The 24,143-nt window shown below is 43.9% G+C and overlaps 1 protein-coding gene across 6 annotated transcripts in view; it reads left to right on the plus strand.

The window, feature by feature from the left end:
• The window catches only part of CNOT3 (CCR4-NOT transcription complex subunit 3), a 520,718-nt gene that overhangs the window by 68,177 nt on the left and 428,398 nt on the right, over positions 1–24,143 (plus strand). For 5 of the 6 annotated variants that reach the window (XM_089652479.1, XM_089652482.1, XM_089652481.1 and 2 more), the window contains exons 2-4: positions 15,134–15,164; positions 15,291–15,355; positions 17,408–17,482. In XM_089652479.1, the coding sequence (XP_089508605.1) occupies positions 17,458–17,482 (25 nt within the window). In that variant the 5' untranslated portion in view covers positions 15,134–15,164; positions 15,291–15,355; positions 17,408–17,457. Of the gene's footprint in view, positions 1–15,133; positions 15,165–15,290; positions 15,376–17,407; positions 17,483–24,143 lie in introns of all 6 variants that reach the window. The other variant, XM_089652480.1, reaches the window with a different exon arrangement.

Genomic DNA, 24,143 nt, shown 5'->3' on the forward strand with positions numbered 1-24,143 from the left:
CTAATTACAGGTACAATAGGTGCAGAGCAAGGAAAATGAGCGTTAATCAACTTAACACAGACTGGCCCTGGCCACTGACAACCAGCCTGTATATAATAGTAGAAAAAACTTTGACAGTGCAGCTGTCCCTTCCAGCTCTACACCAAGAACTGAGAGATCAGAGGCCGCTGAACGCTCAGTTCTTGGTCTTCAGTGAGCAGAGTGTCAGTGACTTGTCAGTCACCGTCTCTCTACTCTGCCCCTCCAATCCTCACTGGATCGCTGGGCTGTGGAGGGATCGGGAGTACCGGCTGAGACTCTCGATGAAAGGCATAGCCAACTGCTGGTCAGCCGTCTGGGTGGATGTCACAGAGCAGGTTCAGGCTTTTCAGGTATCCTTGCAGAGCCTGGACCGGCTCTGTGATGTCCACTGACTGCAGGCTTTAGCTTGCTGCCAGCTGAATTTGGGTCACGGGTGCAGAAATAAGTGCACTCCTGTGACTCATAGGGGGGAAAAATTACCAAAAGATCTTTTGCCTTTTCCTTTAATCCAAGATATGTAAAGGGATGTGATTGTGATTACTACCTTTTGTTGTCTTGTGTCATGTGGAGGATGACGATATCCTACACTTTTCTCTAAAATGATACAGCTTTCCCAGTTTCTGATGAAGCAGGTCAACTGACATGAGAAACACGTTGAATTCACCTGAAGTCCACCACTATAATAAATCAAGCAAGACCAAACCGATATCTCATAGTTCTATATGATGTTTTGATGGGTGAGGTAACCAGGGTATCATGTGAGAAGGTGTACTAATGAGATATCAAACATGAAAATGTATGGTTGTACAAAGGCTTTTATAGGCTTCCTGGGGATAGGTGCTATTTTCTTTCTCTCTTCTTTTTTTTTTTTTTTTTTTTAACAAACGTTTAATATATTATTTCAATAAAAGTTTTTTAATAAGTGAAAATGTGCAGTATATTTTTGTAGCACATCAAATGTCCCATTAGGTCTTTAATGTATATGACATATCCAGCCCCCCAGAGTGTTTTTTGTTGTGTTTTTTTTTTTTTTCTTTTCTTTAAATCTGGGTGCTTGTTCCAATCTATTTGTCACAAATAAGGATGCTAGAAATGTTTCTTTTGGCATCTAAATTCAAGAACAAGCTGGACCTTCACAGAGAATGCTCTGGTGACTCTGTGGGTGGTATCGGTTGACTTTGAGTTACTACTTTCTCTGCTCTGCTGAATCGATATGGAGGGACATTCTTTCGATGCCAATCACACTGAATTGGCTCAATAAAATGTGGTACTAGAACCCACTTGGACTCTTGGAAGACCCCCTTTGGTCTCTCCCGGATCATCAACTAGGTTACTGGTTTTGACAGCATGATTGTTGAAGCCCAGGTCTTACAAATCTGGGCCTGTCAGATTTGGTCACCCCTACCCCATTGAAGGTTAAAGTGTTACTAAACCCACAACAGTAAAATCAGTCTGTATATGCTGTAAAGCATGCTTGTTATATTCCCTGTGGAACCTAAGGGGTTAATCCTCTGCATTGTGTAAAAAAGGATGTTTGATCCTTTCTTCTCTTGCTGAAATGCCCAGCTGATACAGACTGAACCCTTGGTCCCATGCACATGCTCAGTTTGGTGTGTATTTTCTAGAGCGTTGTGTTTTTTTTCTTTTTTTTTTTTTTTATTTCCCCCTTGAGAGGGTGCATGTGATCAGCACAGGGCCAATCGGCACTGTCCAGACAGTGTGTCAGAGTTTTCACATCCTCCTAGAGCAGAAATAAAACTCCTTTACGCTTTAACCAGTGCCCTGCTGAAGTCACAAGACTGCTCTAACTGCTGATGAGAAAAGGTATTTTTCAGTTTATATTTAGTAAAATAATTGCATTTACATGTTGTGTATACTGTAGGAGACCAGGTATAGTGAATGCAGGGTCCTTAGTATCCCTTTAAGAAGTTGACTTCCCAGAAACTCTACCCTCACCCTGGAAAGGCCTTTTTTTTTCTTGGTTCGAGACAGGGAAATTAAATCATAGGAAAAGACTAGTCTGGATAAGCATCTGATTTTAAATACTCTCAAAGGATACATCTCAGCCCTTGTCATTTGTTTTTCAGAGAATTTTGGCCTCCCATTCGTTAGATATGGCCCTCATACTAGGTGATGCACACATCTCTCCTTTTTAAAGTGGAAGAAAAGCCTTATTCATAAATGCCTCCCATCCACAATCATTGATGTAACAAAAGTCAGCCATATGCTCCAAAATGGAAAAATTGCAGTTATTCTGCCTTTTTTGTGCAATTCACTGCCTGTCATGTGATTTATAATCCCCTCTTCTTTCTGATTCTATGGTTGGTGTGTTGGGAGGGTGGGACATGCTTTGCAGTTTTGAATCTGGATTTCTCTTGTGATTTGAGGATGCTAGGCTTGCCAGAGAATATGATGTCACTGAGGGGTGGGATTGTTCAGAGCTTGGAGGGGCTATGTGAGTCTGTTAGAACAGACACAGACAACAGTATTAGGAAGTGCCTTTTCAGCAGCCAAATTAGGCTGCTCAAGGAAGCTGTTGATGATGGAGAGGAGGGTTGCTCAATGTCTGAATTAGACAGGTGTTTCTTAGCAGACATTTCACAATCCCAAAAGTGTTTTATTATAAATGTATATTTTTTTTCAAAGAAGTAAAAGGTAGATTTTTTATTTTATACAGTATTTTCCCACAAAGTGCTACGCATTACTCCATAAACAAACCAATACAACATTTTCCATAACATATACAAAAAAATTATAAAATATAAAGTTATAAAATTATAATTGCTCAGTCCAGCTTTAGTCCTATATGTACACTATCCATAATCCAGTAGAATCACACTCCTCAGTTTTTAAAAATAAACTGGTATAACTTTATTTCATAACCACTTCATGCCCAAATACTGTGATATACCTTCTATCGGATGTATACTCACCTGGAGTATATGACCAAATCATTAAACAAGGTCATATAGCGCTTAACGGTTCAGTCCTATGCTCCAGGTGAGAGTACATCTGGTGGAGGGTATTCATATCACTTTGGGCACAAAGTGTTAATGAAATAACTGAAGAGGTTATAGCAGTTTAATATCGTAAATTGAGTGTGAATCTACTGGATGGTGGATGATGTACATATAGGATTATTGCTCGACTGAGCAACTATAATTTTATAACTTTTTATTTTAGAATTTTTTAGTTTGTTATGAAAATTTTATGTTGGCTTGTTTGAGTGAAGCATGGCACTTCTTGGGGAAAAAATACTGTCAGATAACACATTAGATGTGAGAGTGTGTATAGTGTGTGCGATTCACTCTGGTATAGAATCTGTACATTGCAGCTCACAGGGGTTTTTGTTTTCCCCCCTTAAGGTGATCCCTTCCTTTCATCTTAATCAGGGCAATGTTCTTCCTTTTTTCTATGAAAGACAGAGAATTTCTTTTTTTCTTGATGTTGTCACCTGCTGTTAACAGTATATCTCTTGGCCACCACCTCTTTTAGGCACTCATGTTCCCTCTGTTGTTCTAGCGGTCTCTTGCAGGGCGGTCTCTACTTATCTGCTCCACTATTGCCAGGTGGATTAGACAACTAAGTTTTCAAGCCTATAGCCTGAAGGATAGGATTGCTCCCCCTCTCTCTTAACCTTTCGACCAGATCTGCCAGTGCTTCATGAGCTTTTTGGAATCTATTTCTCAGGTTTACAAGACTGCCCTCTGAGCTTCTCTTTATACATTATTATTATTATACATGATTTATATAGCGCCAATGATTTGCTCAGTGCTTTACATTATAGTGGGAGACAATACAGTAACAATACAGTTCAGTACAAGAGGGATTTGAGGGCCCTGCTCCTTAGAGTTTACAATCTAGGAGGGCGGGGTGAATGGTACAGTAGGTAGTCACTGTGGGGGATGGAGTGCTTGGAAGTGTAGAGGATTCCAGAATTAGCAGAGGGTGGGATAGGCTTCCCTGAAGAGAGCGTTTTTCAGTGATCTCCGAAAGGCAAGTAGAGTAGGTGATAATCTGATAGATTGAGGTAGGGAGTTCCAGAGGATGGGTGAAGCCCTGGAGAAGTCTTGGAGACGAGCATGGGAGGAGGAGATGAGGGAGTTAGAGAGTAAGAGGTCTTGCGAGGAGTGGAGTGTACGGTTTGGGTGATATTTAGAGATATCAGTTATGTAAGTTGGGGCAGTGTTGTAGATGGCTTTATATGTCATTGTTAGAGTTTTGAATTTTATCAGTTGGGCAACTGGGAGCCAGTGGAGGGATTGGCAGAGAGGGGAGGCAGATACGGAACGGTTAGTGAGGTGGATGAGTCTGGCATCAGCGTTCATGATAGACTGGAGGGGGGATAGTCTACGATGAGGTAGGCCAATGAGGAGGGAGTTACAGTAGTCGAGGCGTGATATGACAAGGGAGTTAGTAAGTTGCTTAGTGGTTTCCGGGGTTAGGAACAGTCATATCTTGGAGATGTTGCGGAGGTGAAGTCTACATGATTTTGTCAGCGATTGGTTCTGGGGCTGGAAGGACAGATGGGAGTCTAGGATTACACCTAGTACCCTGGCGTGAGGGGATGGACTGAGGATGATGTTAGCGATATTTATGGTGAAGTCAGTGGCGGTGGCGCGGGCAGGGGGGAATACTAGGAGCTCAGTTTTGGAGAGGTTGAGTTTGAGGAAGTGGAGTGACATCCAAGTCGATATGTCGCTTAGTAGACTAGCGATGTGGGTGGAAACTGAAGGGGTGAGGTGGGGGGGGTAGACAGATTTGCGTGTCATCAGCATAGAGATGGTAGTTAAAGCCTTGGGAGTTTATCAAGTGACCAAGGGAGGAGGTGTAGATGGAGAAGAGAAGGGGTCCAAGGACAGAACCTTGGGGGACCTCTGCAGAGAGAGAGAGAGAGTGGCAGCGTTATAGGTAACACTGAAGGAGCACTGCAATAGATAGGAGAACCAGGAGAGTCGCTGAGGCCGAAAGAGTGTAGTTTGGTCATATGTTACATTTTACAAGGTGGATGTTCAGGCCCTGATGTCTGTTTTGGGTATATGATGCTACAAGCTACTCTGAGTCTGTCAAGCCGCCTTGATCCACTTTTGTTCTGTGGGCCTGTTGGTGTTTGTTGTGTTGCCCACCCTTCAGACTGCTTTTCAATGTTGGTATAAATTAACCACTTGCCTACCAGGCACTTATACCCCCTTATTTACCAGGCCAATTTTCAGCTTTCAGCGCTGCCGCACTTTGATTGACAATTGCGCGGTCATGCAACATTGTACCCATATGAAATTTTGATCATTTTTTTCTCACAAATAGAGCTTTCTTTTGGTGGTATTCGCCACTGGGCACTTTACTTTTTGAGCTATAAATAAAAAAAGTGCAAAAAATGTGAAAAAAAAAAAAGTTTCTTTGTTTCTATTATAAAATTTTTCAAACAGGTAATTTTTCTCCTTCACTGATGTGTGTTGATGAGGCGGCACTGATGGGCACTGATAGGCGGCACTGATAGGCAGCACTAAAACGGCACTGATAGGCAGTACTAATGAGGTGGCACGGACAGGCGGCACTGATAGACAGCACTAATGAGGTGTCACGGATAGGCGGCACTAATATGCAGCACTGATAGGCGATACTGATAGGTGACACTGATGATGGATACTGATAGACGGCACTGACTGGCATCACTCCTGGGCACTGACTGGCGGCACTGACTGGCACAACCGCTGGACACTGACTGGCTGCACTGGTGGGTAGCACTGGTGGGTAGCACTGGTGGGTAGCACAGGTGGGTGGGCACAGGTGGGTGGCACTGCTGGGCACAGGTAGGTGGCACTTCTGGGCACAGGTGTGTGACACTGCAGAGTGGCACAGGTGGGTGCACTGCTGGGCACAGGTGGGTGATCTGCTGGGCACAGGTGGGCGGAGCTAGTGGGCGCACTGCTGGGCACAGGTGGGCGCCACTGCTGGGCACCGATCATCAGGGCACTGATCATCAGTGCCCTGATGATCGGTGCCGATCCTCGCTCTGACAACTGCCGGTTCTCGGCAGTACTTTCCTCACGATCTGACAGCCGAGAACTGGCACTTGCATTTCCCTCTGATCAGCGTGTCATTGGACACTGCTGATCACGTGGTAAAAGGCCGCTGCGATTGGCCTTTTACCACATCACGTGATCAGCTGTGTCCGTAGGACACAGCGATCACGGAGATCGCCGGGTGCACTCAGAACTGGCCGGCCGCAGTGCAGCCGTCATTCGGCTATCTGCGGTCGGCAACAAGTTAAAGATCCCTTGTCTTTTATTGTACAGCTAACACAATTTATTACTAACCTGTAAAACCTGTCTCTTATATTACATTACAGGACACTGGTCCCTATTTTGTATTTAAGATCTCCTTGTTGATTGCTATAAAACTGAGGATAAATGGAAGTTAGGGTGTGTCCTAAAAGGTTTTTTTGGGAATGTTCAGTCACCCTAAATAGGAACTAAAGTAAGAGGACTTGCTTAATGGCTCTTCCAATTTTGATGGTCTGGCCTGACTTGCGTTCCCTGGCTGAGCACTGCAGCAGCTCTGCAAATGACAGGTGTGCAGATGTGGTGTGATTAGGAAGTTTCAGGAAATTATCCTTGCGCTGTGCTTTTTTTGGCGCATGTTCAGAGACCAAACACAAAGTTTTGTACCTCCCTAATCAGGGTGGATTTGATTTAAATCAAACTGAATTTAAATCTCGATTTAAATCACTAGTCAGTAAGGCTTGATTTAAATCCTAGTTTTCTACATAAAGACTAATTCTTGCTGGTATAACTTTAACCACATACTGCCCAGCCACCGCATATAAACGGTGGCAGGGCGGCGCTCGTAGGCAAAAGCACGTTTTAAAACGTGTGCCTACAAAACAGGCAGGGGGCGCGCGCGAGGCACGCGCCCGCCCTACCTGTCCCGTGGGTGTCAGCAGCGGGTCCCCGCCTCCGGGTCACGGCTGGTTTTTACCGGCCGTTTTCCCGCGATGAGCGGTGAACACTGAAACAGAGCAGGGCTGCATTGTTTACACACAGCCTGCTCTGTGACAGTTCGCCGCCAAGCTGCAGAGGGAGAATACAGTTTATCTCCCTCGATCAGCTCCCCCCTCCCTCCCCCTGTTCAGTACACACCCCCGCCCCTTAGTAAAACACTCCCCTCACACAGTGAACACTAAAAATGTTAACCCCTTCCTCCCCAGTTACATTAGTACAGTTTCAGTGGTTTTTTTTCACTGATCACTGTATTGGTGTCACTGGGGATGTCAGTGACCCCAAGTCAGCTCCCCCCCAGTGTCAAAATGTCCGCCGCAGTCCCGCCATAAGTCGCTGGTCGCCGCTATATGTCGCTGATCGGCGCCATTATTAGTATAAATAAAAATTTAAAATCCCAGTATCTTTCCCGCCATTTGTAAACGCTATAACTTTCACATAAACCAATTAATTTACACGTATTGGGTTTTTTTTTTACCAAAGACATGTCGCAGAATGCATTTTGGCAGAAATTTATGACTAAATTAGATTTTTGCATTTTTTTTTTACTGGACATGTTTTATAGCAAAAAGTCCAAAATATTGTTTTTTTTTTTCCCTCAAAATTGTCAGCCTTTTTTTTTATAGCGCAAAAAATAAAAACCGCACAGGCGATCAAATACCACCGAAAGAAAGCTCAATTTGTGGGGAAAAAAAGGATGTAAATTTCATTTATGTACCGTATTGCATGACCGCGCAATTGTCCGTTAAACTAGCGCAGCGCTGTATAGCAGAAAAATGGCGTAAATTGCAGTATTTATACCATAGTTTGTAGACGCTATAACTTCCACACAAAGCAATCAATATACACTTATTGGGATTTTTTTTTACCAAAAACATGTAGCAGAATACATTTTGGCCTAAATTTATAACCAACTTTGAGTTTACTAAATATTTTTTATAGCTGAAAGTAAAAAATATTGTTTTTCTTCAAAATTTTTGGCCTTTTTTTGTTTATAGCGTGAAAAATAAAAAGCGCACAGGTGATCAAATACCACCGAAAGAAAGCTCTATTTGTGTGAAAAAAAGGACGTAAATTTCGTTTGGGTGCAGCATTGCATGACTGCGCAATTATCAGTTCAATTAGTGCAGCGCCGAGTAGCAAAAAGAGGCCTGGTCATTAAGGGGGGTAAATCCTCTGGAGCTCAAGTGGTTAATATGCAAGTAGATGAAGATTTTTAGAATAACAACTTTTCATATTAATTTTTTTATCCCCAGTTTAATAGGTTCATCATTCATATTTGGACAACTTTTCTGTTGTACTTAGGAAGGAAAAAAATAATCATTACCTTAATAATAACAATTTAAATAGATTTATTCAACTGAAACAATAACATTACAGCATATGTTATTTGTTTAAACAAACATCCATGTTTGTTAACTAATTTGGCTAAACAAAATCTATATATTTTAAGAAACTTAAGACTGTCAGCCCCTTCCTCCTCACACTTAGTTTCACTTTCTTCTTCTTGTGCAGATCTATTCCACTCCAAACAATCAGAAAAATAATGGTTCTATTCTATTCACTGAACTTCTTGAAACTTAGCACTGAAGGGGTTGATTCTGTATTCATAGGTTTGTAGAAGTTAGGATTAAGGTCTTTTTCTTAACTCTGTTCATGTTATAACATTTTTGCTGTGAAGAAGAGGCATGTGATCTCCGCTGAGTCAAATTCAGTTTTGAGAACTGCAAAAGTAAACCAAGCATCTGTGATAATATCTTGTAGGCAGAGAAACTGCCCAATAATCTTACAAAAACCTCTGGAAGAGCATGACATTGTGAATGGATTAATGGAATTTATTTACCAAAAAAATTAAACCTATACAGCCTTATTCTACATAATTAAAAAACTAATCTTTATTTCATGATGGAATAACACTTGGATGGTAATATATTTTCCTCAAAAAGCATATTATTTAAAAAAAATCCGATTTAAATAAAACCCTTTTTTTTTTTTTTTTTTTTTTTTTAAATCATTGATTTTTATCCACCCTGTCCCTAATCGTGGTATGTTTTGTGTGTAGATGCACCTGTGCATACGCAGATGTGCCAAATGTCTCTGCCAGATACTGAAGTCTGGATTAGGACACAGCGTAATTCTTGCCTATGTGTGGAAAGCAAAATTGCTGCTGCATAGCACCAAAGAAAATCCTGACTTCTTCTTTTTTCTTTTCTTCTTTCTTCTTCTTTTTTCTTCTTTCTTCTTCTTTTTTCTTCTTTCTTCTTTTTTCTTCTTTCTTCTTTTTTCTTCTTTCTTCTTTTTCTTCTTCTTCCCCCTGAGTTTCATTTAATGCATGCTTATTCCAGGTATGGTTTTCAGCAGTATTAGCCCATCACAGCCAGATAGCTAGCATTTTTCAGACTGTGGCTAGCAATGACAGCCTTGGTATTTCTCTCACTATTTTTTATTATTCTACAGGATTTATATAGTGCCAACAGTGATGAAGGTAGACATTACAGTTACAATACAACTTGGTACAAGAGGAAACCGAGGGCCCTGCTCTTTAACCACTTTCCCTCCAGTGGATTAACCCCCCCCCCCCCCCCCTCTTGACCAGGCCATTTTTTGCGATCCGGCAATGCTTTACTTTAACTTACAATTGCACAGTCATGCAACACTGCACCCAAATAAAATTTCATGTCCTTTTTTTTCCCCCACAAATAGAGCTTTCCTTGGGTGGTATTTGATCACCTGTGTGTTTTTTTTTTTTTTTTTTTTTTGCACTATAAACAAAAACGACCATTTTGACATCTGGTGATTTGGGATCTGGTGATTGATAGCTGAGTCTGCAAAGTGGCCCTTACCTGGAACTGCAAAATCACGTATATATACGTTGTGTTGAGCACCCGTGCAGCACTGTAGCAGTATTTCTGCTATAGAGTGGGGCAGAACCGGTAAAAGCTTACAATCTAAGAGGATTTTTGTGGTTGTAAACCTTTACATATACCCAGTGAAGTGTATAGCCTCAGATGATACACAGAGGTGAAACAAATGCTCTTACACAAAATGTACTTGCTTATCTGCAGTCTTCTCTTTTCTGTATCTCTTCAGAAAGGCTGATTTTTTTTTTTGTATGATAAAATCTGTCTTTGTCAGTATCACAGAAGAGGGGGCAGGGAAATGCAGTTGGAGCCCTTGTAAAGTGTGTGACAGCTGATTGTAGGAAAGGGACACACTGCCTTCACAAACTGCAGTGCTGTGTTGTGAGTAGATATGCCTCAGAGACTCCGCTCTCTCCTGGCTCTCATCCTACCTATCGCAACGCTCCTTCAGCATTACCTATAACACTACCACCTCCCCCTCACTCCCCTTCTCCGTTGGGGTCCCTCAAGGCTCTGTCCTCGGGCCCCTTCTCTTCACCATCTACACCTCCTCCCTTGGCCAACTCATACACTCTCACGGCTTCAACTACCACCTCTATGCCGACGACACGCAAATCTATCTCTCAACCCCTCACCTCACCCCCTCAGTCTCCGCCCAAATCACAAGCCTACTGAACGACATATCATCAGATTGGATGTCACTCCACTTCCTTAAACTGAACCTCTCCAAAACCGAGCTCCTAGTCTTCCAACCAGCCCGCACACCACCCCCTACTGACTTCTCCATCACGTCCAACAATACCACCATCAGGCCCGCCCCACAGGCCAGAGTACTTGGTGTCATTCTTGACTCCAATCTATCCTTCCAGCCCCATGTCCAATCACTAACAAACTCATGGAATAAAGGGATCAAAGTGAGCGCTATATTAACAAACTCATGCAGACTCAATCTCTGCAACATCGCCAAAATACGCACGTTCCTAACCCGAGAAACCACTAAGCAGCTCATCCACTCCCTCATCATATCACGACTCGATTACTGCAACTCCCTCCTCACTGGCCTGCCTCGCCACAGGCTATCCCCTTTTCAGTCTATCCTGAACTCTGCGGCCAGACTCATCCACCTTACCAACCGCTCCGTATCCGCCACCCCCCACTGCCAATCCCTCCACTGACTTCCGATTGCCCAGCGGATCAAATTCAAAATCCTAACACTGACGTACAAAGCTGCCCATCATACTGCCCCAAACTACATCACTGACCTAATATCCAAATACCACCCAAAACACACGCTCTGCTCCTCACAAGACCTCCTTCTCTCTAGTTCCCTGGTCTTTTCCTCCCATGCCTGCCTCCAGGACTTCTCCAGGGCTTCCCCCATCCTCTGGAACTCCCTACCCCAATCCATCAGACTGTCACCTGCTCTCCTCTCCTTTAGGCGCACCCTGAAAACCCACCTCTTCAGGGAAGCCTACCCCACCCCCTGCTAATTGCTGACATCCTCCACTCTTCCTACCACTCCATCCCCCACAGCTTTTCCTGCTGTACCACTATCCCCTCCCTCCTAGATTGTAAGCTCCAAAGAGCAGGGCCCTCGAACCCCTCGTGTATCGCATTATTGTTGTACTGTCGCATGTATTGTCTCCCATTGTATTGTACAGCGCCAAGCGAACTGTTGGTGCTTTTCTAAATACTGTATAATAATAATAATAATAATAAGCTGTGAACTGAGCTCCATCCCCCATCACAATTTTATCTTGGGTGTCAATAACTTGTCAAAAATGACACATGCTTATAACAAACTAATAAAGTACCAGAGAGAAATGACACACAGACAAGTCAACGCAGCAGTGTTTTGCTCCCATTTCATGAGGTTTACAACCACTTTAAGGTGGTGATGTTTTTAGGATCCCTATCTTAACTTTTTAAGGTTTTTACTTTGTTACTGAAAAGTGCCGTTCTTGAAAATGATATGGATGTTAAAGTTGAGTAGATTTTAGAAATGTTCCCAGCAGTATTTTTATTTGTTCGCAGGGAGCCAAATAAAAATATATATATACTGCAACAAAAACAGACTGATAAATGTATGTGCCCTCAGGCAAGCTGTTGAAATGAATACATTTGATGATCTTACTTACCAAATATAGTTTTTATTCTATTCAGATTTCTAATCTATACACTATACAAAGAAATTGTTTATCTTGACCAAGTTGTAGTGCTTAAACTGCATTGGAGAAAATCAGTGATTTGAGAGTGGGAAAAGCTCACTGTTGAGGTTCTTTGTTCTCTGCCCTCCAATCAATAAGCTAAATTTGCAAGATTCCCATCTCTGCAATTCAAATGCAGTAGTGATGCCTGGTCATCTAACATTGTTCTTTTTTCCTTTCCCAGCCTGAAAATTGTTGTTCAGGGGCTTACGAAAGGCAGACTAAGATACTGTTTAACCACTTGCCCTCCAGAGGATTTACCCCCCTTCCTGACCAGGCCATTTTTCATGATACGGTACTATGTTACTTTAAGTGACAACTGTGAGGTCATGCAACACTGCACCCAAATTAAATTTACGTCCTTTTTTTTCCCCCCCACAAATGCAGCTTTCTTTCAGTGGTATTTGATTTGTCTGTGTGTTTTTAAATTTTTTAGTGTTTATAAACAGACTGACAATTGTGAGTTAAACAATATTTTTGACTTTTTGCTATTTAAACTTGTCCAGTAAAAAAATAAAAAAAAAATCAAATTTTGTCATAAATGTTGGCCAAAATGTATTCTGCTACTTGTCTTTTCTATGCAGAGCAGTACAAAGCAAGGTGCAGGAGCTGACGGGAGACATACTGGTCTCTTCCCCCGTCAGTGATACCCGGTGATCGCCGGGTGCTAGCGGGGGAATCGCTGTCCAGGACCCAGTGATCGACAGCTGAAGCTGCCAATGGCGGCATGGTTCGTGCGCCTCCTGCCCAGAAGTATATGTACCGTATTTTCCGGCGTATAAGACGACTTTTCAACCCATGAAAATCTTCTAAAAAGTCGGGGGTCGTCTTATACGCCGGTATACGGGGAGCCGGTGTCAGGGCAGCACTTTTTCGAGGGGCGGCGCCGCCCCCCCTCCTCCTCTAACGGACACTAAGTACAGGGGTGGGCAGAGGGGCTGCTGTACCTTACCTGGCTCCGGTCCCGGTCCCACGACGATCCGGTCCAGGAAGCGCGGCTGCTCCTTCTTTCAGCTCGGCCGCTCGATGGTCGCGCTACCGCTCGGCTCCGCCTCCTCACCGGTGATTGGGCGCCAGCACCGGAAAGGCACACATACGACCAATCACCGGCGAGGAGGCGGAGCTGAGAGGCCCCGCGAAAATCAAGCGGCCGAACTGAAAGAAGGAGCAGCCGCTCCTCTCCCCCACTGACACTAACGATGGGGCACTATTCCTCCTCCACTGACACCAACGATGAGGCACTGTTCCTCCTCCACTGACACCAACGATGGGGCACTATTCCTCCTCCCCACTGACACCAACGATGGGGCACTATTCCTCCTCCCCACTGACACCAATGATGGGGCACTATTCTCCCCACTGATACCAACGATGGGGCACTATTCCTCCTCCCCACTGACACCAATGATGGGGCACTATTCTCCCCACTGATACCAATGATGGGGCACTATTCTCCCCACTGATACCAATGATGGGGCACTATTCTCCCCACTGACACCAACGATGGGGCACTATTCCTCCTCCCCACTGACACCAATGATGGGGCACTATCCCCACTGATACCAATGATGGGGCGCAATTCCTCCCACTGACACCAATGATGGGACGCAATTCCTGCCACTGATACTAATGATGGGACGCAATTCCTGCCACTGATACCAATGATGGGGCGCTATTCCTCCCACTGACACCAATGATGGGGCGCTATTCCTCCCACTGACACCAATGATGGGACGCAATTCCTGCCACTGATACCAATGATGGGGCGCTATTCCTCCCACTGACACCAATGATGGGGCGCTATTCCTCCCACTGACACCAATGATGGGGCGCTATTCCTCCCACTGACACCAATGATGGGGCGCTATTCCTCCCACTGACACCAATGATGGGGCGCTATTCCTCCCACTGACACCAATGATGGGGCGCTATTCCTCCCACTGACACCAATGATGGGGCGCTATTCCTCCCACTGACACCAATGATGGGGCGCTATTCCTCCCACTGACACCAATGATGTGGCGCTATTCCTCCCACTGACACCAATGATGTGGCGCTATTCCTCCCACTGACACCAATGATGGGGCGCTATTCCTCCCACTGACACCAATGATGGGGCGCTATTCCTCCCACTGACACCAATGATGGGGCGCTATTCCTCCCACTGACACCAATGATGGGGCGCTATTCCTCCCACTGACACCAATGATGGGGCGCTATTCCTCCCACTGACACCAATGATGGGGCGCTATTCCTCCCACTGACACCAATGATGGAGCGCTATTCCTCCCACTGACACTAATGATGGGACACTATTTCTCCCACTGACACCAATGATGGGGCACGATTCTTCCCACTGACACCAATGATGGGGCACTATTCCTCCCACTGACACTAATGATGGGACACTATTCCTCACACACTGACACTAATGATGGGGCACCATCATTGGTGTCAGTGGGAGGAATAGTGTCCCATCATTGGTATCAGTGGGAGGAATAGTGCCCCATCATTGGTGTCAGTGGGAGGCGTAGTGCCTCATCATTGGTATCAGTGGGAGGAATCGTGCCCCATCATTGGTGTCAGTGGGAGGAATAGCACCCCATCATTGGAATACCATACTGGAATAGCATACCATATTGAAATCAAATCTGATGTTTTTTCATTTTTATTTGGTGTGCGTTGGAAGAGGGGTAGTCTTATACGGCGAGTATAGCTCAAACCCTATATTTTAACAGGAAAAGTAGGGGGTCATCTTATACGCCCAGTCGTCTTATGCGCCGGAAAATACGGTATATATACATGATTTTTGCACAGCCCTGTCGCCCTGTAGTAGTATTTCTGCTGTAGGGCGACAGTAAAGCAGTTAAAATTGAGAGGGTGCTTGAGTGCCATTTTGTAAATTAGGCAAACAGTTGACCAAATCTTTCCACAGGATTATTTGTCTTTTTGTTTTTATGTATATGATGTAAACCTGTCCTGTACCTAAAATTCAAAAAAAGGTTTTGTTAAACTGACCTTATCTGATGTTTTCTCTTACTTGCAGCTTCAAGTGTATAATCCTGCCTGCTAAGTAGGTAGGTAAAGTTTTTAGCAGATGTTTCTACTACTTGGCCTATTTACCTTGAAGCAGCATTTGATAATTTTGAAAGAAAACTAAATAAGATCATTGTCTCTCTCTCCCCCCTCCCTTCTTTTGTTAGGCTATTATCGGCAATCTCTCAGGTCTGTGTGGTCAGTTTTCGGCTTCTGCTGAGCAAGAGGAAAGGTAAAAATTGAGAACCAAGGGTAAGAGGGCAAAATCCTCCCCGCTTTTTTTTTTTTTTTTTTTTTTTTTTTTTTTTTTAAACAGGCAAAACCTTCCTATTCTCTCACATTGTCTAATATACAGTGAGGAACAGAAGTATTTGAACACCCTGTGATTTTGCAAGTTCTCCCACTTAGAAATCATGGAGGGGTCTGAAATTCACATTGTAGGTGCATTCCCACTCTGAGAGACAGAATTAAAAAAAAAAAAAAAAAAAAATTCAGGAAATCACATTGTATGATTTTAAAGAATTTATTTGTCTTGCACTGCTGAACATAAGTATTTGAACGCCTAAGAAACAGCAAGAATTCTGGCTCTCAAAGACCTGTTATTGTGCCTTTTAAAAAGTCCACCTCTACTCCACTCATTAATGTAACTTAGTAGCACCTGTCTGAGCTCTTTAAAGACACCTGTTCACCCCACAGTCAGTCAGACGCCAACTACTACCATGGGCAAGACCAAAGAGCTGTCAAAAGACACCAGAGACAAAATTGTGGGCCTCCACAAGGCTGGAAAGGGCTACAGGGCAATTGCCAAGCAGCTTGGTGAAAATAGATCAACTGTTGGAGCAATTGTTAGAAAATGGAAGCGGCTAAAGAAAACTGTCAGTCTCCCTTGGACTGGGGCTCCATGCAAGATCTCACCTCGTGGGGTATCACTGATAAGAAAGGTGAGGAATCAGCCCAGAACTACAAGGGAGGAGCTGGTCAATGACATGAAGAGAGCTGGGACCAGCCGTCATGGTTTCAAATCATGCATTGCACGGAAGGTTCCCCTGCTCAAGTCATCACATGACCAATGACCATCTGGATGATCCAGAGGAGGCATGGGAGAAAGTCATGTGGTCAGATGAGACCAAAGTAGAACTTTTTGGTCTAAACTTCACTCGTCGTGTTTGGAGGAAAAAGGATGAGTTGCATCCCAAGAACACCATCCCTACTGTGAAGCATGGGGGTGGTAACATCATGCTTTTGGGGGTGCTTTTCTGCAAATGGGACAGGACGACTGCACTGTATTAAGGAGAGGATGAATGGGGCCATTTATTGTGAGATTTTGAGCAACAACCTCCTTCCCTCAGTCAGAGCATTGAAGATGGGTCATGGCTGGGTCTTCCAACATGACAACGACCCGATGCACACAGCCAGGATAACCAAGGAGTGGCTCTGTAAGAAGCAGCATATCAAGGTTCTGGAGTGGCCTAGCCAGTCTCCAGACCTAAATCCAATAGAACATCTTTGGAGGGAGCTGAAACTCCGTGTTGCTCAGCAACAGCCCCGAAACCTGACCGATCTAGAGGAGTTCTGTGTGGAGGAGTGGTCCAAAATCCCTGTTGCAGTGTGTGCAAACCTGGTCAAGAACTACAGGAAACGTTTTGACCTCTGTAATTGCAAAGAAAGACTTCTGTACCAAATATTAACACTGATTTTCTCAGGTGTTCAAATACTTCTGTTCAGCAGTGCAAGACAAATTCTTTAAAAATCATACAATGTGATTTCCCGATATATATATATTTTTTTTTATTAGAATTGTTTTTTAAGGTGAGTCATAGCTGCTCAGGTAAAGTTAACACAACTCTGTGGTGTAAACATTCACTCAAAAATGCTGCCTGGAAAGCCATTTAGTACTTCACCGTCTTACTGCTCATACTGCCATTCTCTGTATTCACTGCATAATGCTGGCTAAAAATTTCTCAGCTTTTGAAACTAACTGCCTGGTCCCTCTCTGCCCGCTGCAGGACAACATAGAAAAAACTTTAGGCATCTGTATATTGTTACAGAGCAGAACAGTGGCAAGTGTGATTGGACAGGTAAATATTAAGCAGCTTCTTTTTCAAAGCAGCATTTTATTTTTTTTATGTCACTATAACAGGGTTGTTTTAATATGAATTTGGGCACTGCTTACACTGTTAGAATAATATGATGCCAATTATCTGTAAATATATTTTTTTGTTTGTTTTTGTAAGTGCTTCTTTTTCAGCTTATTACATTGATAGGTTTATTTCCTGTTCCGCAGCACTCTGCATTTGTAAAGTATGAAGAAAGGCCATCTCTAGTGAAGGAAAGATGGCGGACAAGAGAAAACTACAGGGTATGTTGGCAAAGAGCATTTTGTTTACAGAAGTCTATAGTGTCATTTATGTGTCTACCATTTCTTAAGACTTTGTCGTTCATTGAGAAACACAGGAAGTATTTTACCTTCGCCTTATTCTGCTGTGTTCTGGAGACTTGGACACTGCCAAACAAAACTATAGGTCAGCGAAGGTTATCCCATCCTATCCCTAGCATGCCTTGGTTTTTTGCTAGTGTCCTAGGAGTATGAATGCCTTTTTGTCATCTCTGCTGTGTAAAAAGACTAAGCTATTTTTATTAGCCCCATTCATTCTTCTTATTCAATGTTTTTTCTGTAATCAAGACTCTTCTCTACATCATTTCTAGATCTGGTCTTTGCAATTTCAACCTGTCCTCAGCTTGGCTTTTTGAGTTTTGTTTGGATACCTTTTTGGCACTGTGTTCAATATAGTATACATAACAAGTTAGCCACAGAGTGTTTCCAGGTCCAGAGTCCACTCGTTAATACGAGTGGACTCTGGACCTGGAAACAATCTTCAGCGATTGCCCTGTCTCTTTAAGAATCATTCCATAGGTGGGCTGGTTGGGTTGAGCATCCAGAGCTACCTTTTATGTTTTTGGTTGCTGATTTCCTTTTAATTTCTCCAATCCCCCTCGTTTTTCATGGCAGAAGGGGGTTAATGCTGTGGGAGTACTAATGTCATCCGCTGGATGGAGTGACGCATACTCTGTGCCCTGTTTCCCACCAAAGTTGAGGAAGCATGTTTATTTTCTTTTACCCCTGCGGACTGGGAGTGTCACCTGTTGGGCACCTTTGGCCTTTGCAAAGCAGCAGTGGGTGTGCCGGGTGCTGAAGCCTTCTCTGCTTTTCTGCAGACACAGTACTGTCAGGCAAAGTGCTCTCCACCAACTTTAGAACAAGTCCAACCCACATTTCGTTTGGAGGAGTGAGCTGCGATGAAGTGTGTAATTGATTGTGTAAGGAGTTGCTACGACACTGATCCCTAATGTGGTGTTTCATCAGTTACGTGAAATTTTCGTTTCAAGATGTGCAAAGAGATCACACAAACACTTGTGGGTAAAATCAAACTGTTTATAACATTTCTTTAAGTAATGACAGATAGAAGTAACAAAATGTCGGAAAAATATAACAAGAAACTTAGCCATGGTATGATATAGATGCCTTTTGTCAACTGCTTGGCAGATGATCAAACTAGACACACGCTTGCAGCAACTCTGAGAGGCTAGTTTATTCCAATTTGGCTGTGGTATATATAGGAATAGTTGGTAATAATGACCAATCTTAACCCCTTGAAAGCAGTATTACCTTTTAGATCAGTTACAGTGCCTTGAAAAAGTATTCATACCCTTGACATTTTCCACATTTTGTCACATTACAACCAAAAACTTAAATGCATTTTATTTCAATTTTATGTGATAGACCAACACAGAGTGGTACATAATTGTGAAGTGGAAGGAAATTGATAAATGATAAAATTTTTTACTAATATCTGAAAAGTGTGGCATGCATTTGTATTCAGCCCCCCTGAGTCAATACTTTGCAGAACCACTTTTTGCTGCAATTACAGCTGCAAGTCTTTTTGAGTATTTCTCTACCAGCTTTGCATATCTAGAGAGTGAATTTTTTGGCCATTCAGAATAGCTTAAGCTCTGTCAGATTGGATGGAGAGTGTCTGTGAACAGCAATTTTCAAGTCTTGTCACAGATTCTCAATTGGATTTAGATCTGGACTTTGACTTGGCCATTCTAACACATGAATATTCTTTGATCTAAACCATTCCATTGTAGCTCTGGCTGTATGTTTAGGGTCGTTGTCCTGCTTGGAAGGTGAACCTCTGCCCCAGTCTCAAGCCTTTTGCAGACTAATAGGTTTTCTTCTAAGATTGCCCTGTATTTGGCTCCATCCATCTTCCCATGAACTCTTACCAGCTTCCCTGTCCCTGCTGAAGAAAAGCATCCCCATAACACGATGCTGCCACCAACATGTTTCTTGATGGGAATGGCTTGTTCATGGTGATGTGTAGTGTTTGTTTTCCGCAACACATACTGTTTTTCTTTTAGCCCAAAAAGTTTGATTTTGGTCTCATCTGACCAGAGCGCCTTCTTCCACATGTTTTTTTTTTTTTTTTTTTTTAAACTCTCTATTAAAGTTTTTGCTAAAGGCAACAGTACAAAACAGAGCCTTTGGGTATTCCCGGCTCCGGTAGAAAAACAAACAATACAACATAAAAACATAACAGCTCACTCTCACCAGCTAACAAATAACCTAAGATCGGTATAACTTGTAAGGAATTATGAGTCTTGGTGTACCTAGTATAAGAGAAGGGAAATAGATAGGGGGAACACTGACAGCTGAACTCCCTGAGGAGTAGACCAGAGGCACAATGATTACATTAAGGGAAAATGGGAAGCTGCTTGGCCATAGTTAACTGTTACCCAAAATTAGTTGCCACCGTTGAGTAGGATTCTAACCAGACATCCCAAATTTTATTAAACTTACTCGGACATCCCCTGGAAGTGTATGTCAACTTGTAGTAGGGCACCACAAAATTCACCAGCGTCTTTCAAAAGTTTAATGAGGGAGCTTGGACTTTCTTCCATTGTAACACAATGGCCTTTCTGGCATAGAAGAGTAATAGACCATGAAGCGTCCTAACTGCTCTAATATGTGCCAATGGATTGACTATGCCCAAGAGACACACATCTACTGACTGAGGAATAGAAATGGTAGTCAGAGTGAACAAACTCTGTGATATCTCTTCAGAAGGCAGAGATGTGGGAACAGTGCCAAAAAATGTGACCGTAATCGGCTGCACCACATTGCCAGCAGTCAGATGTTTTCCCAGGACAAATTCTATGAAGCCTAGCCAGTGTTAAATAGGACATATGTAAGATCTTAAACTGTATTAATTTGTCTCTGGTAGCCACTAGTTGTGTTAAAGGGTAATCCCAGGCATCCTCCCCTTCAAACTCGCCAATCTCCGTTCGCCACTTCATCTGCAAGCAATGTAGACCCATGTGAATCTTAGGTAGCATTGTCTTGTAGATAGAGGACAATGGCTTCATAAGGGATGGATGCCGAAGGAGGGACTCCAGATCATCCGTCAGCAGATGAATCGGTTCGGCTCCAAATTGTGAGCGGAAGGCATGGTGGAGTTGGAGAAACCAGACATGGGAACTGGGAAGCTCGTATTTGAGTTTCAGGCTATCAAAAGTGAGCAACGAACCTCTGTCACTTATGTTCTCTAAATATTTAATACCTCTTGAAGCTCACACCTTAGGGTCTGGGTAAGTCTCAAATTCAGGCAGGTTAGGGTTGTACCGCAAGGGCGTATATGTGGAGACCAGAAGGCAGAGGCCGAAGTGCCCCGGGGCATGACTGTAAACCAGGCCCTGACAACTGCTCACATTGAGGGGGGAAGAGGTGGAAATACAGCCCGCACTCCCTGATTATAGTAAATTCCTAAGTGGCTCATAGGAGCCAGCATAGGTCATTTCAAGAACAGCGTTGGTCTTGTCAGAAATTAGCCAGTTATGGGCATAAGTAAGTAGAGCAGCTAAGAAGTATGTGTAAAAATCTGGACATGCCAAGCCACCTTGGGTCCATGGCCTACGAAGAATTTGTTTGCTAAATTTAGCTGGACTGGACTGCCAAACGAAGGAACCAGTAGCGGAGTGCAATTTGTTAAAAACATTTTTTGGAATCCATACCGGGGAATGTGTGAGCACATATAAGAGCACTTGAAGCCCTTTCATTTTGATCAAATTGATCCTGCCACTAACATTTAATGGAAGATTATTCCATGCTTTCAGCCTCTGCCTAATGGTCTGAACCAGTGGGTGCAAATTAAGTAGGCAATAGTCACATACCCTAGTGGAAATAACGATGCCTAAATAGTGCATCGATGATACCTATTTTAACGGATGAGCTGGGTCCTCCGCCCCCTGTGCTTCAGGCTATATAGGAAGGATTTGAGACTTTTCCCAGTTAGTATGTAGACCAGAGATTTTAGCAAATGATTTTAGCATACAGAGCTAACTTGTCAGTGATTGATTCAACGGTAATGCCAGTCACATTATCGGCCTGACTCCAAAGGCTTCATTGCCAACGCAAACAGGGCAGAGGATAGGGGGCACTCATGCCACGCTGAACCGGGAAGGGCTGAACAGAGAAGACAGAGCTCCCCCCAACCTAATACAAGCCCACAGAGTTTTATACAATACAAAGAACCATCTGCCCAAGGACGGGTCAAATCCGAACGCTTCTAGCACCAGATCCAGGTAATGCCTGCCATATCTGCGCAGGCCCTTTTAATCGTAGCAATGTACCATGGGGCTGAAGACGAGATAATTTCCTGTGCTGTTGACAAACGGCATTTGGCAATTACATTTTTAATTATGTCAATAGTCCCAACCCTCTTTGCTGCGCCCACCCGAATCAAAGGCTTTTTCTATATCTAGTGACACCGAGACTCTGGTAGCGGGGCCCTCTTTGGGGAGTTGTAAGTGGGTAAACACCCTACGCAGATTTATATTGGTAGATTTGCTGGGCATGAAGCTCGTTTGGTCTTTGTCAATCAGAAATGGGAGGACCTTCATTATTCCTGCCACCAGAACCTTAGCAAGGATTTTGTGGTCATAATTGAGAGAAATGGGCCTATAAGACACACAGTATCTGATATCTTTTCCTGGCTTTGAGACCAGGACTACATGAGCTTGATACATTGAGGGTGGTAGAGCGCCCTGTTCCAAGCATACAGTGAATAAGCCTCGAAGTTTGGTAGCCAGTTCAGGGCCATGATTTTTTGACCATTCCCCCGGAAGGCCATCCGGGCTGGAGTCTTGTTACTTGGGAAGGAATGGATAGCACTCAATTTCTAGTGGCAATATAAGGGCCTCTAGGCTTTCCTTCTCCTCAGGGGAAAGGGTGGTCAACAAAATCTGGGCTAATACCTCAGAAGTCACAGTATCGGGGACTGACTCTAATCGCTCATACATAGCAAATTCCTTCAAAATGTCTGAAGGAGAGGTAAGTAACCCTCCTGTAGAGGAATATATCTCAGGGATCACTGTTTGAGAGCAAGGCTCCGCCACCAAGTTAGCAAGGATTTTCCTGTTTTTATCCCCGGATTCAAAAGGTTTAGTTGCTAAGGCTCTGGCATTAGAATGGGCAGTTTCAGTAAGGGCTCGTTCACACTAGGCTGTTTTGCCAACGCTTGCCAAACGCCCCTATAGCGTTTGGCAAGCGTTGGTCCGGTGTTTGCGGAGCGTTTTTAACGCTCGGCAAACGCTCCGCAAACGCCGCATGCGCGGTTTAGCGGCGGTTGCTAGGCGTTTGCCGAGCGTTAATAACGCCCCACAAACGCCTATAATGCATTTGAGTGGTGTTACCGCTCCGCAAACACCCCACAACCGCGTCGCAACCGCACCGCAAACGCCGGCCGGGCGTTTGCGGAGCGGCACCATAGACGAGAATAGGAGGCTTCAAAGCCTCCTGACTCGACCAGAGGCGTCCATTTTGCCGCGACGCGACGCAAACGCTCCTGTTAGAACAGCACCATGTGCTGTAATGTGCAGAATTGGCAGAGGCGTTTGGGAAGCGGTAAAAACGCTTCCCAAACGCCTCTCTGCCGCCTGCACACAAGGCTAGTGTGAACGTAGCCTTAGATGTACTTTAAGATTACTCCTGGTCTGTTCCAGGGAGGAGAAGTTGTCCGTGGTGGTTGACTTGGTGATGGCAACCGCAGCTGCCCTGTCCTCAAGCTGGGTAGTGCGGGAGATGCCCTCTGGGCACACCGCTTTAATTACAGATTTATATTCTCCTCTAGCAGTGGCCTTGTATGCCTCCAAAACCATAAGCGAGGATGTAGATCCTTCATTAAATGACCAGTAAAAAGATTGTTTTACATCAACTACTTCCTTGACCCTTAGAGTTTTGAATCCAGCCAGAAGCCAATCTCCAGCAACCCGATCCCACCGACCACCCACCCCCAGAACAAGTTCAAGAGGGGAATGATCAGACAGGCCAGCCGGTAAGTAGGACATGAATGGCAGCAAAGAGGAAGATCATATCTATACGTGAACCAGATCTGTGTGGGGTGGACAGATGTGCATAATGTTTGGCCAATGGATGTTTCCAGTGCCATGTTTCAATGAAGCCAAAGGCATCTGCCCAACCCACCAGATCCTGAGAGGTCTTCCTATTAGGATTAGAGGCGTCTAAAGCCTTATCCTAAATGACATTAAAATCTCCTCCTCTGACCACCTTAGCAGGTAGGAAGGGGGCTAGATGTTCCTGGATATGGTACAGAATATCCAAGTCAAAGGGAGGTGGGAGGCACACAATCACAAATGCCCATATAGCGGCATACAGTTCCAGTAGCAAAATAACATATATCTATCCCCAGGATCAGTCATTACTTTTATAACTGTGTATGGTAAGGATTTATGTAGAAAGATGCCAACTCCCCTAGCATAGACAGAGTAAGTAGCGTGAGACCCTTGCTTGACCCAGGGCTTGCAGAGGGCTAGTATTTTAGAACCAATGAGGTGGGTCTCTTGTAAGAATAGGACGTGCGGTTTGTGGGTCTGTAAATGTTTAAACATTAAAGAACGCTTAATTTTGTCATTCAGACACCTTATATTCCATGATGAGAGCC

The sequence above is a fragment of the Staurois parvus genome, unplaced genomic scaffold (genome assembly GCF_062004578.1).
Source record: "Staurois parvus isolate SC_StPar_1 unplaced genomic scaffold, SC_StPar_1.0 ptg000683l, whole genome shotgun sequence".
Taxonomy (NCBI): domain Eukaryota; kingdom Metazoa; phylum Chordata; class Amphibia; order Anura; family Ranidae; genus Staurois; species Staurois parvus.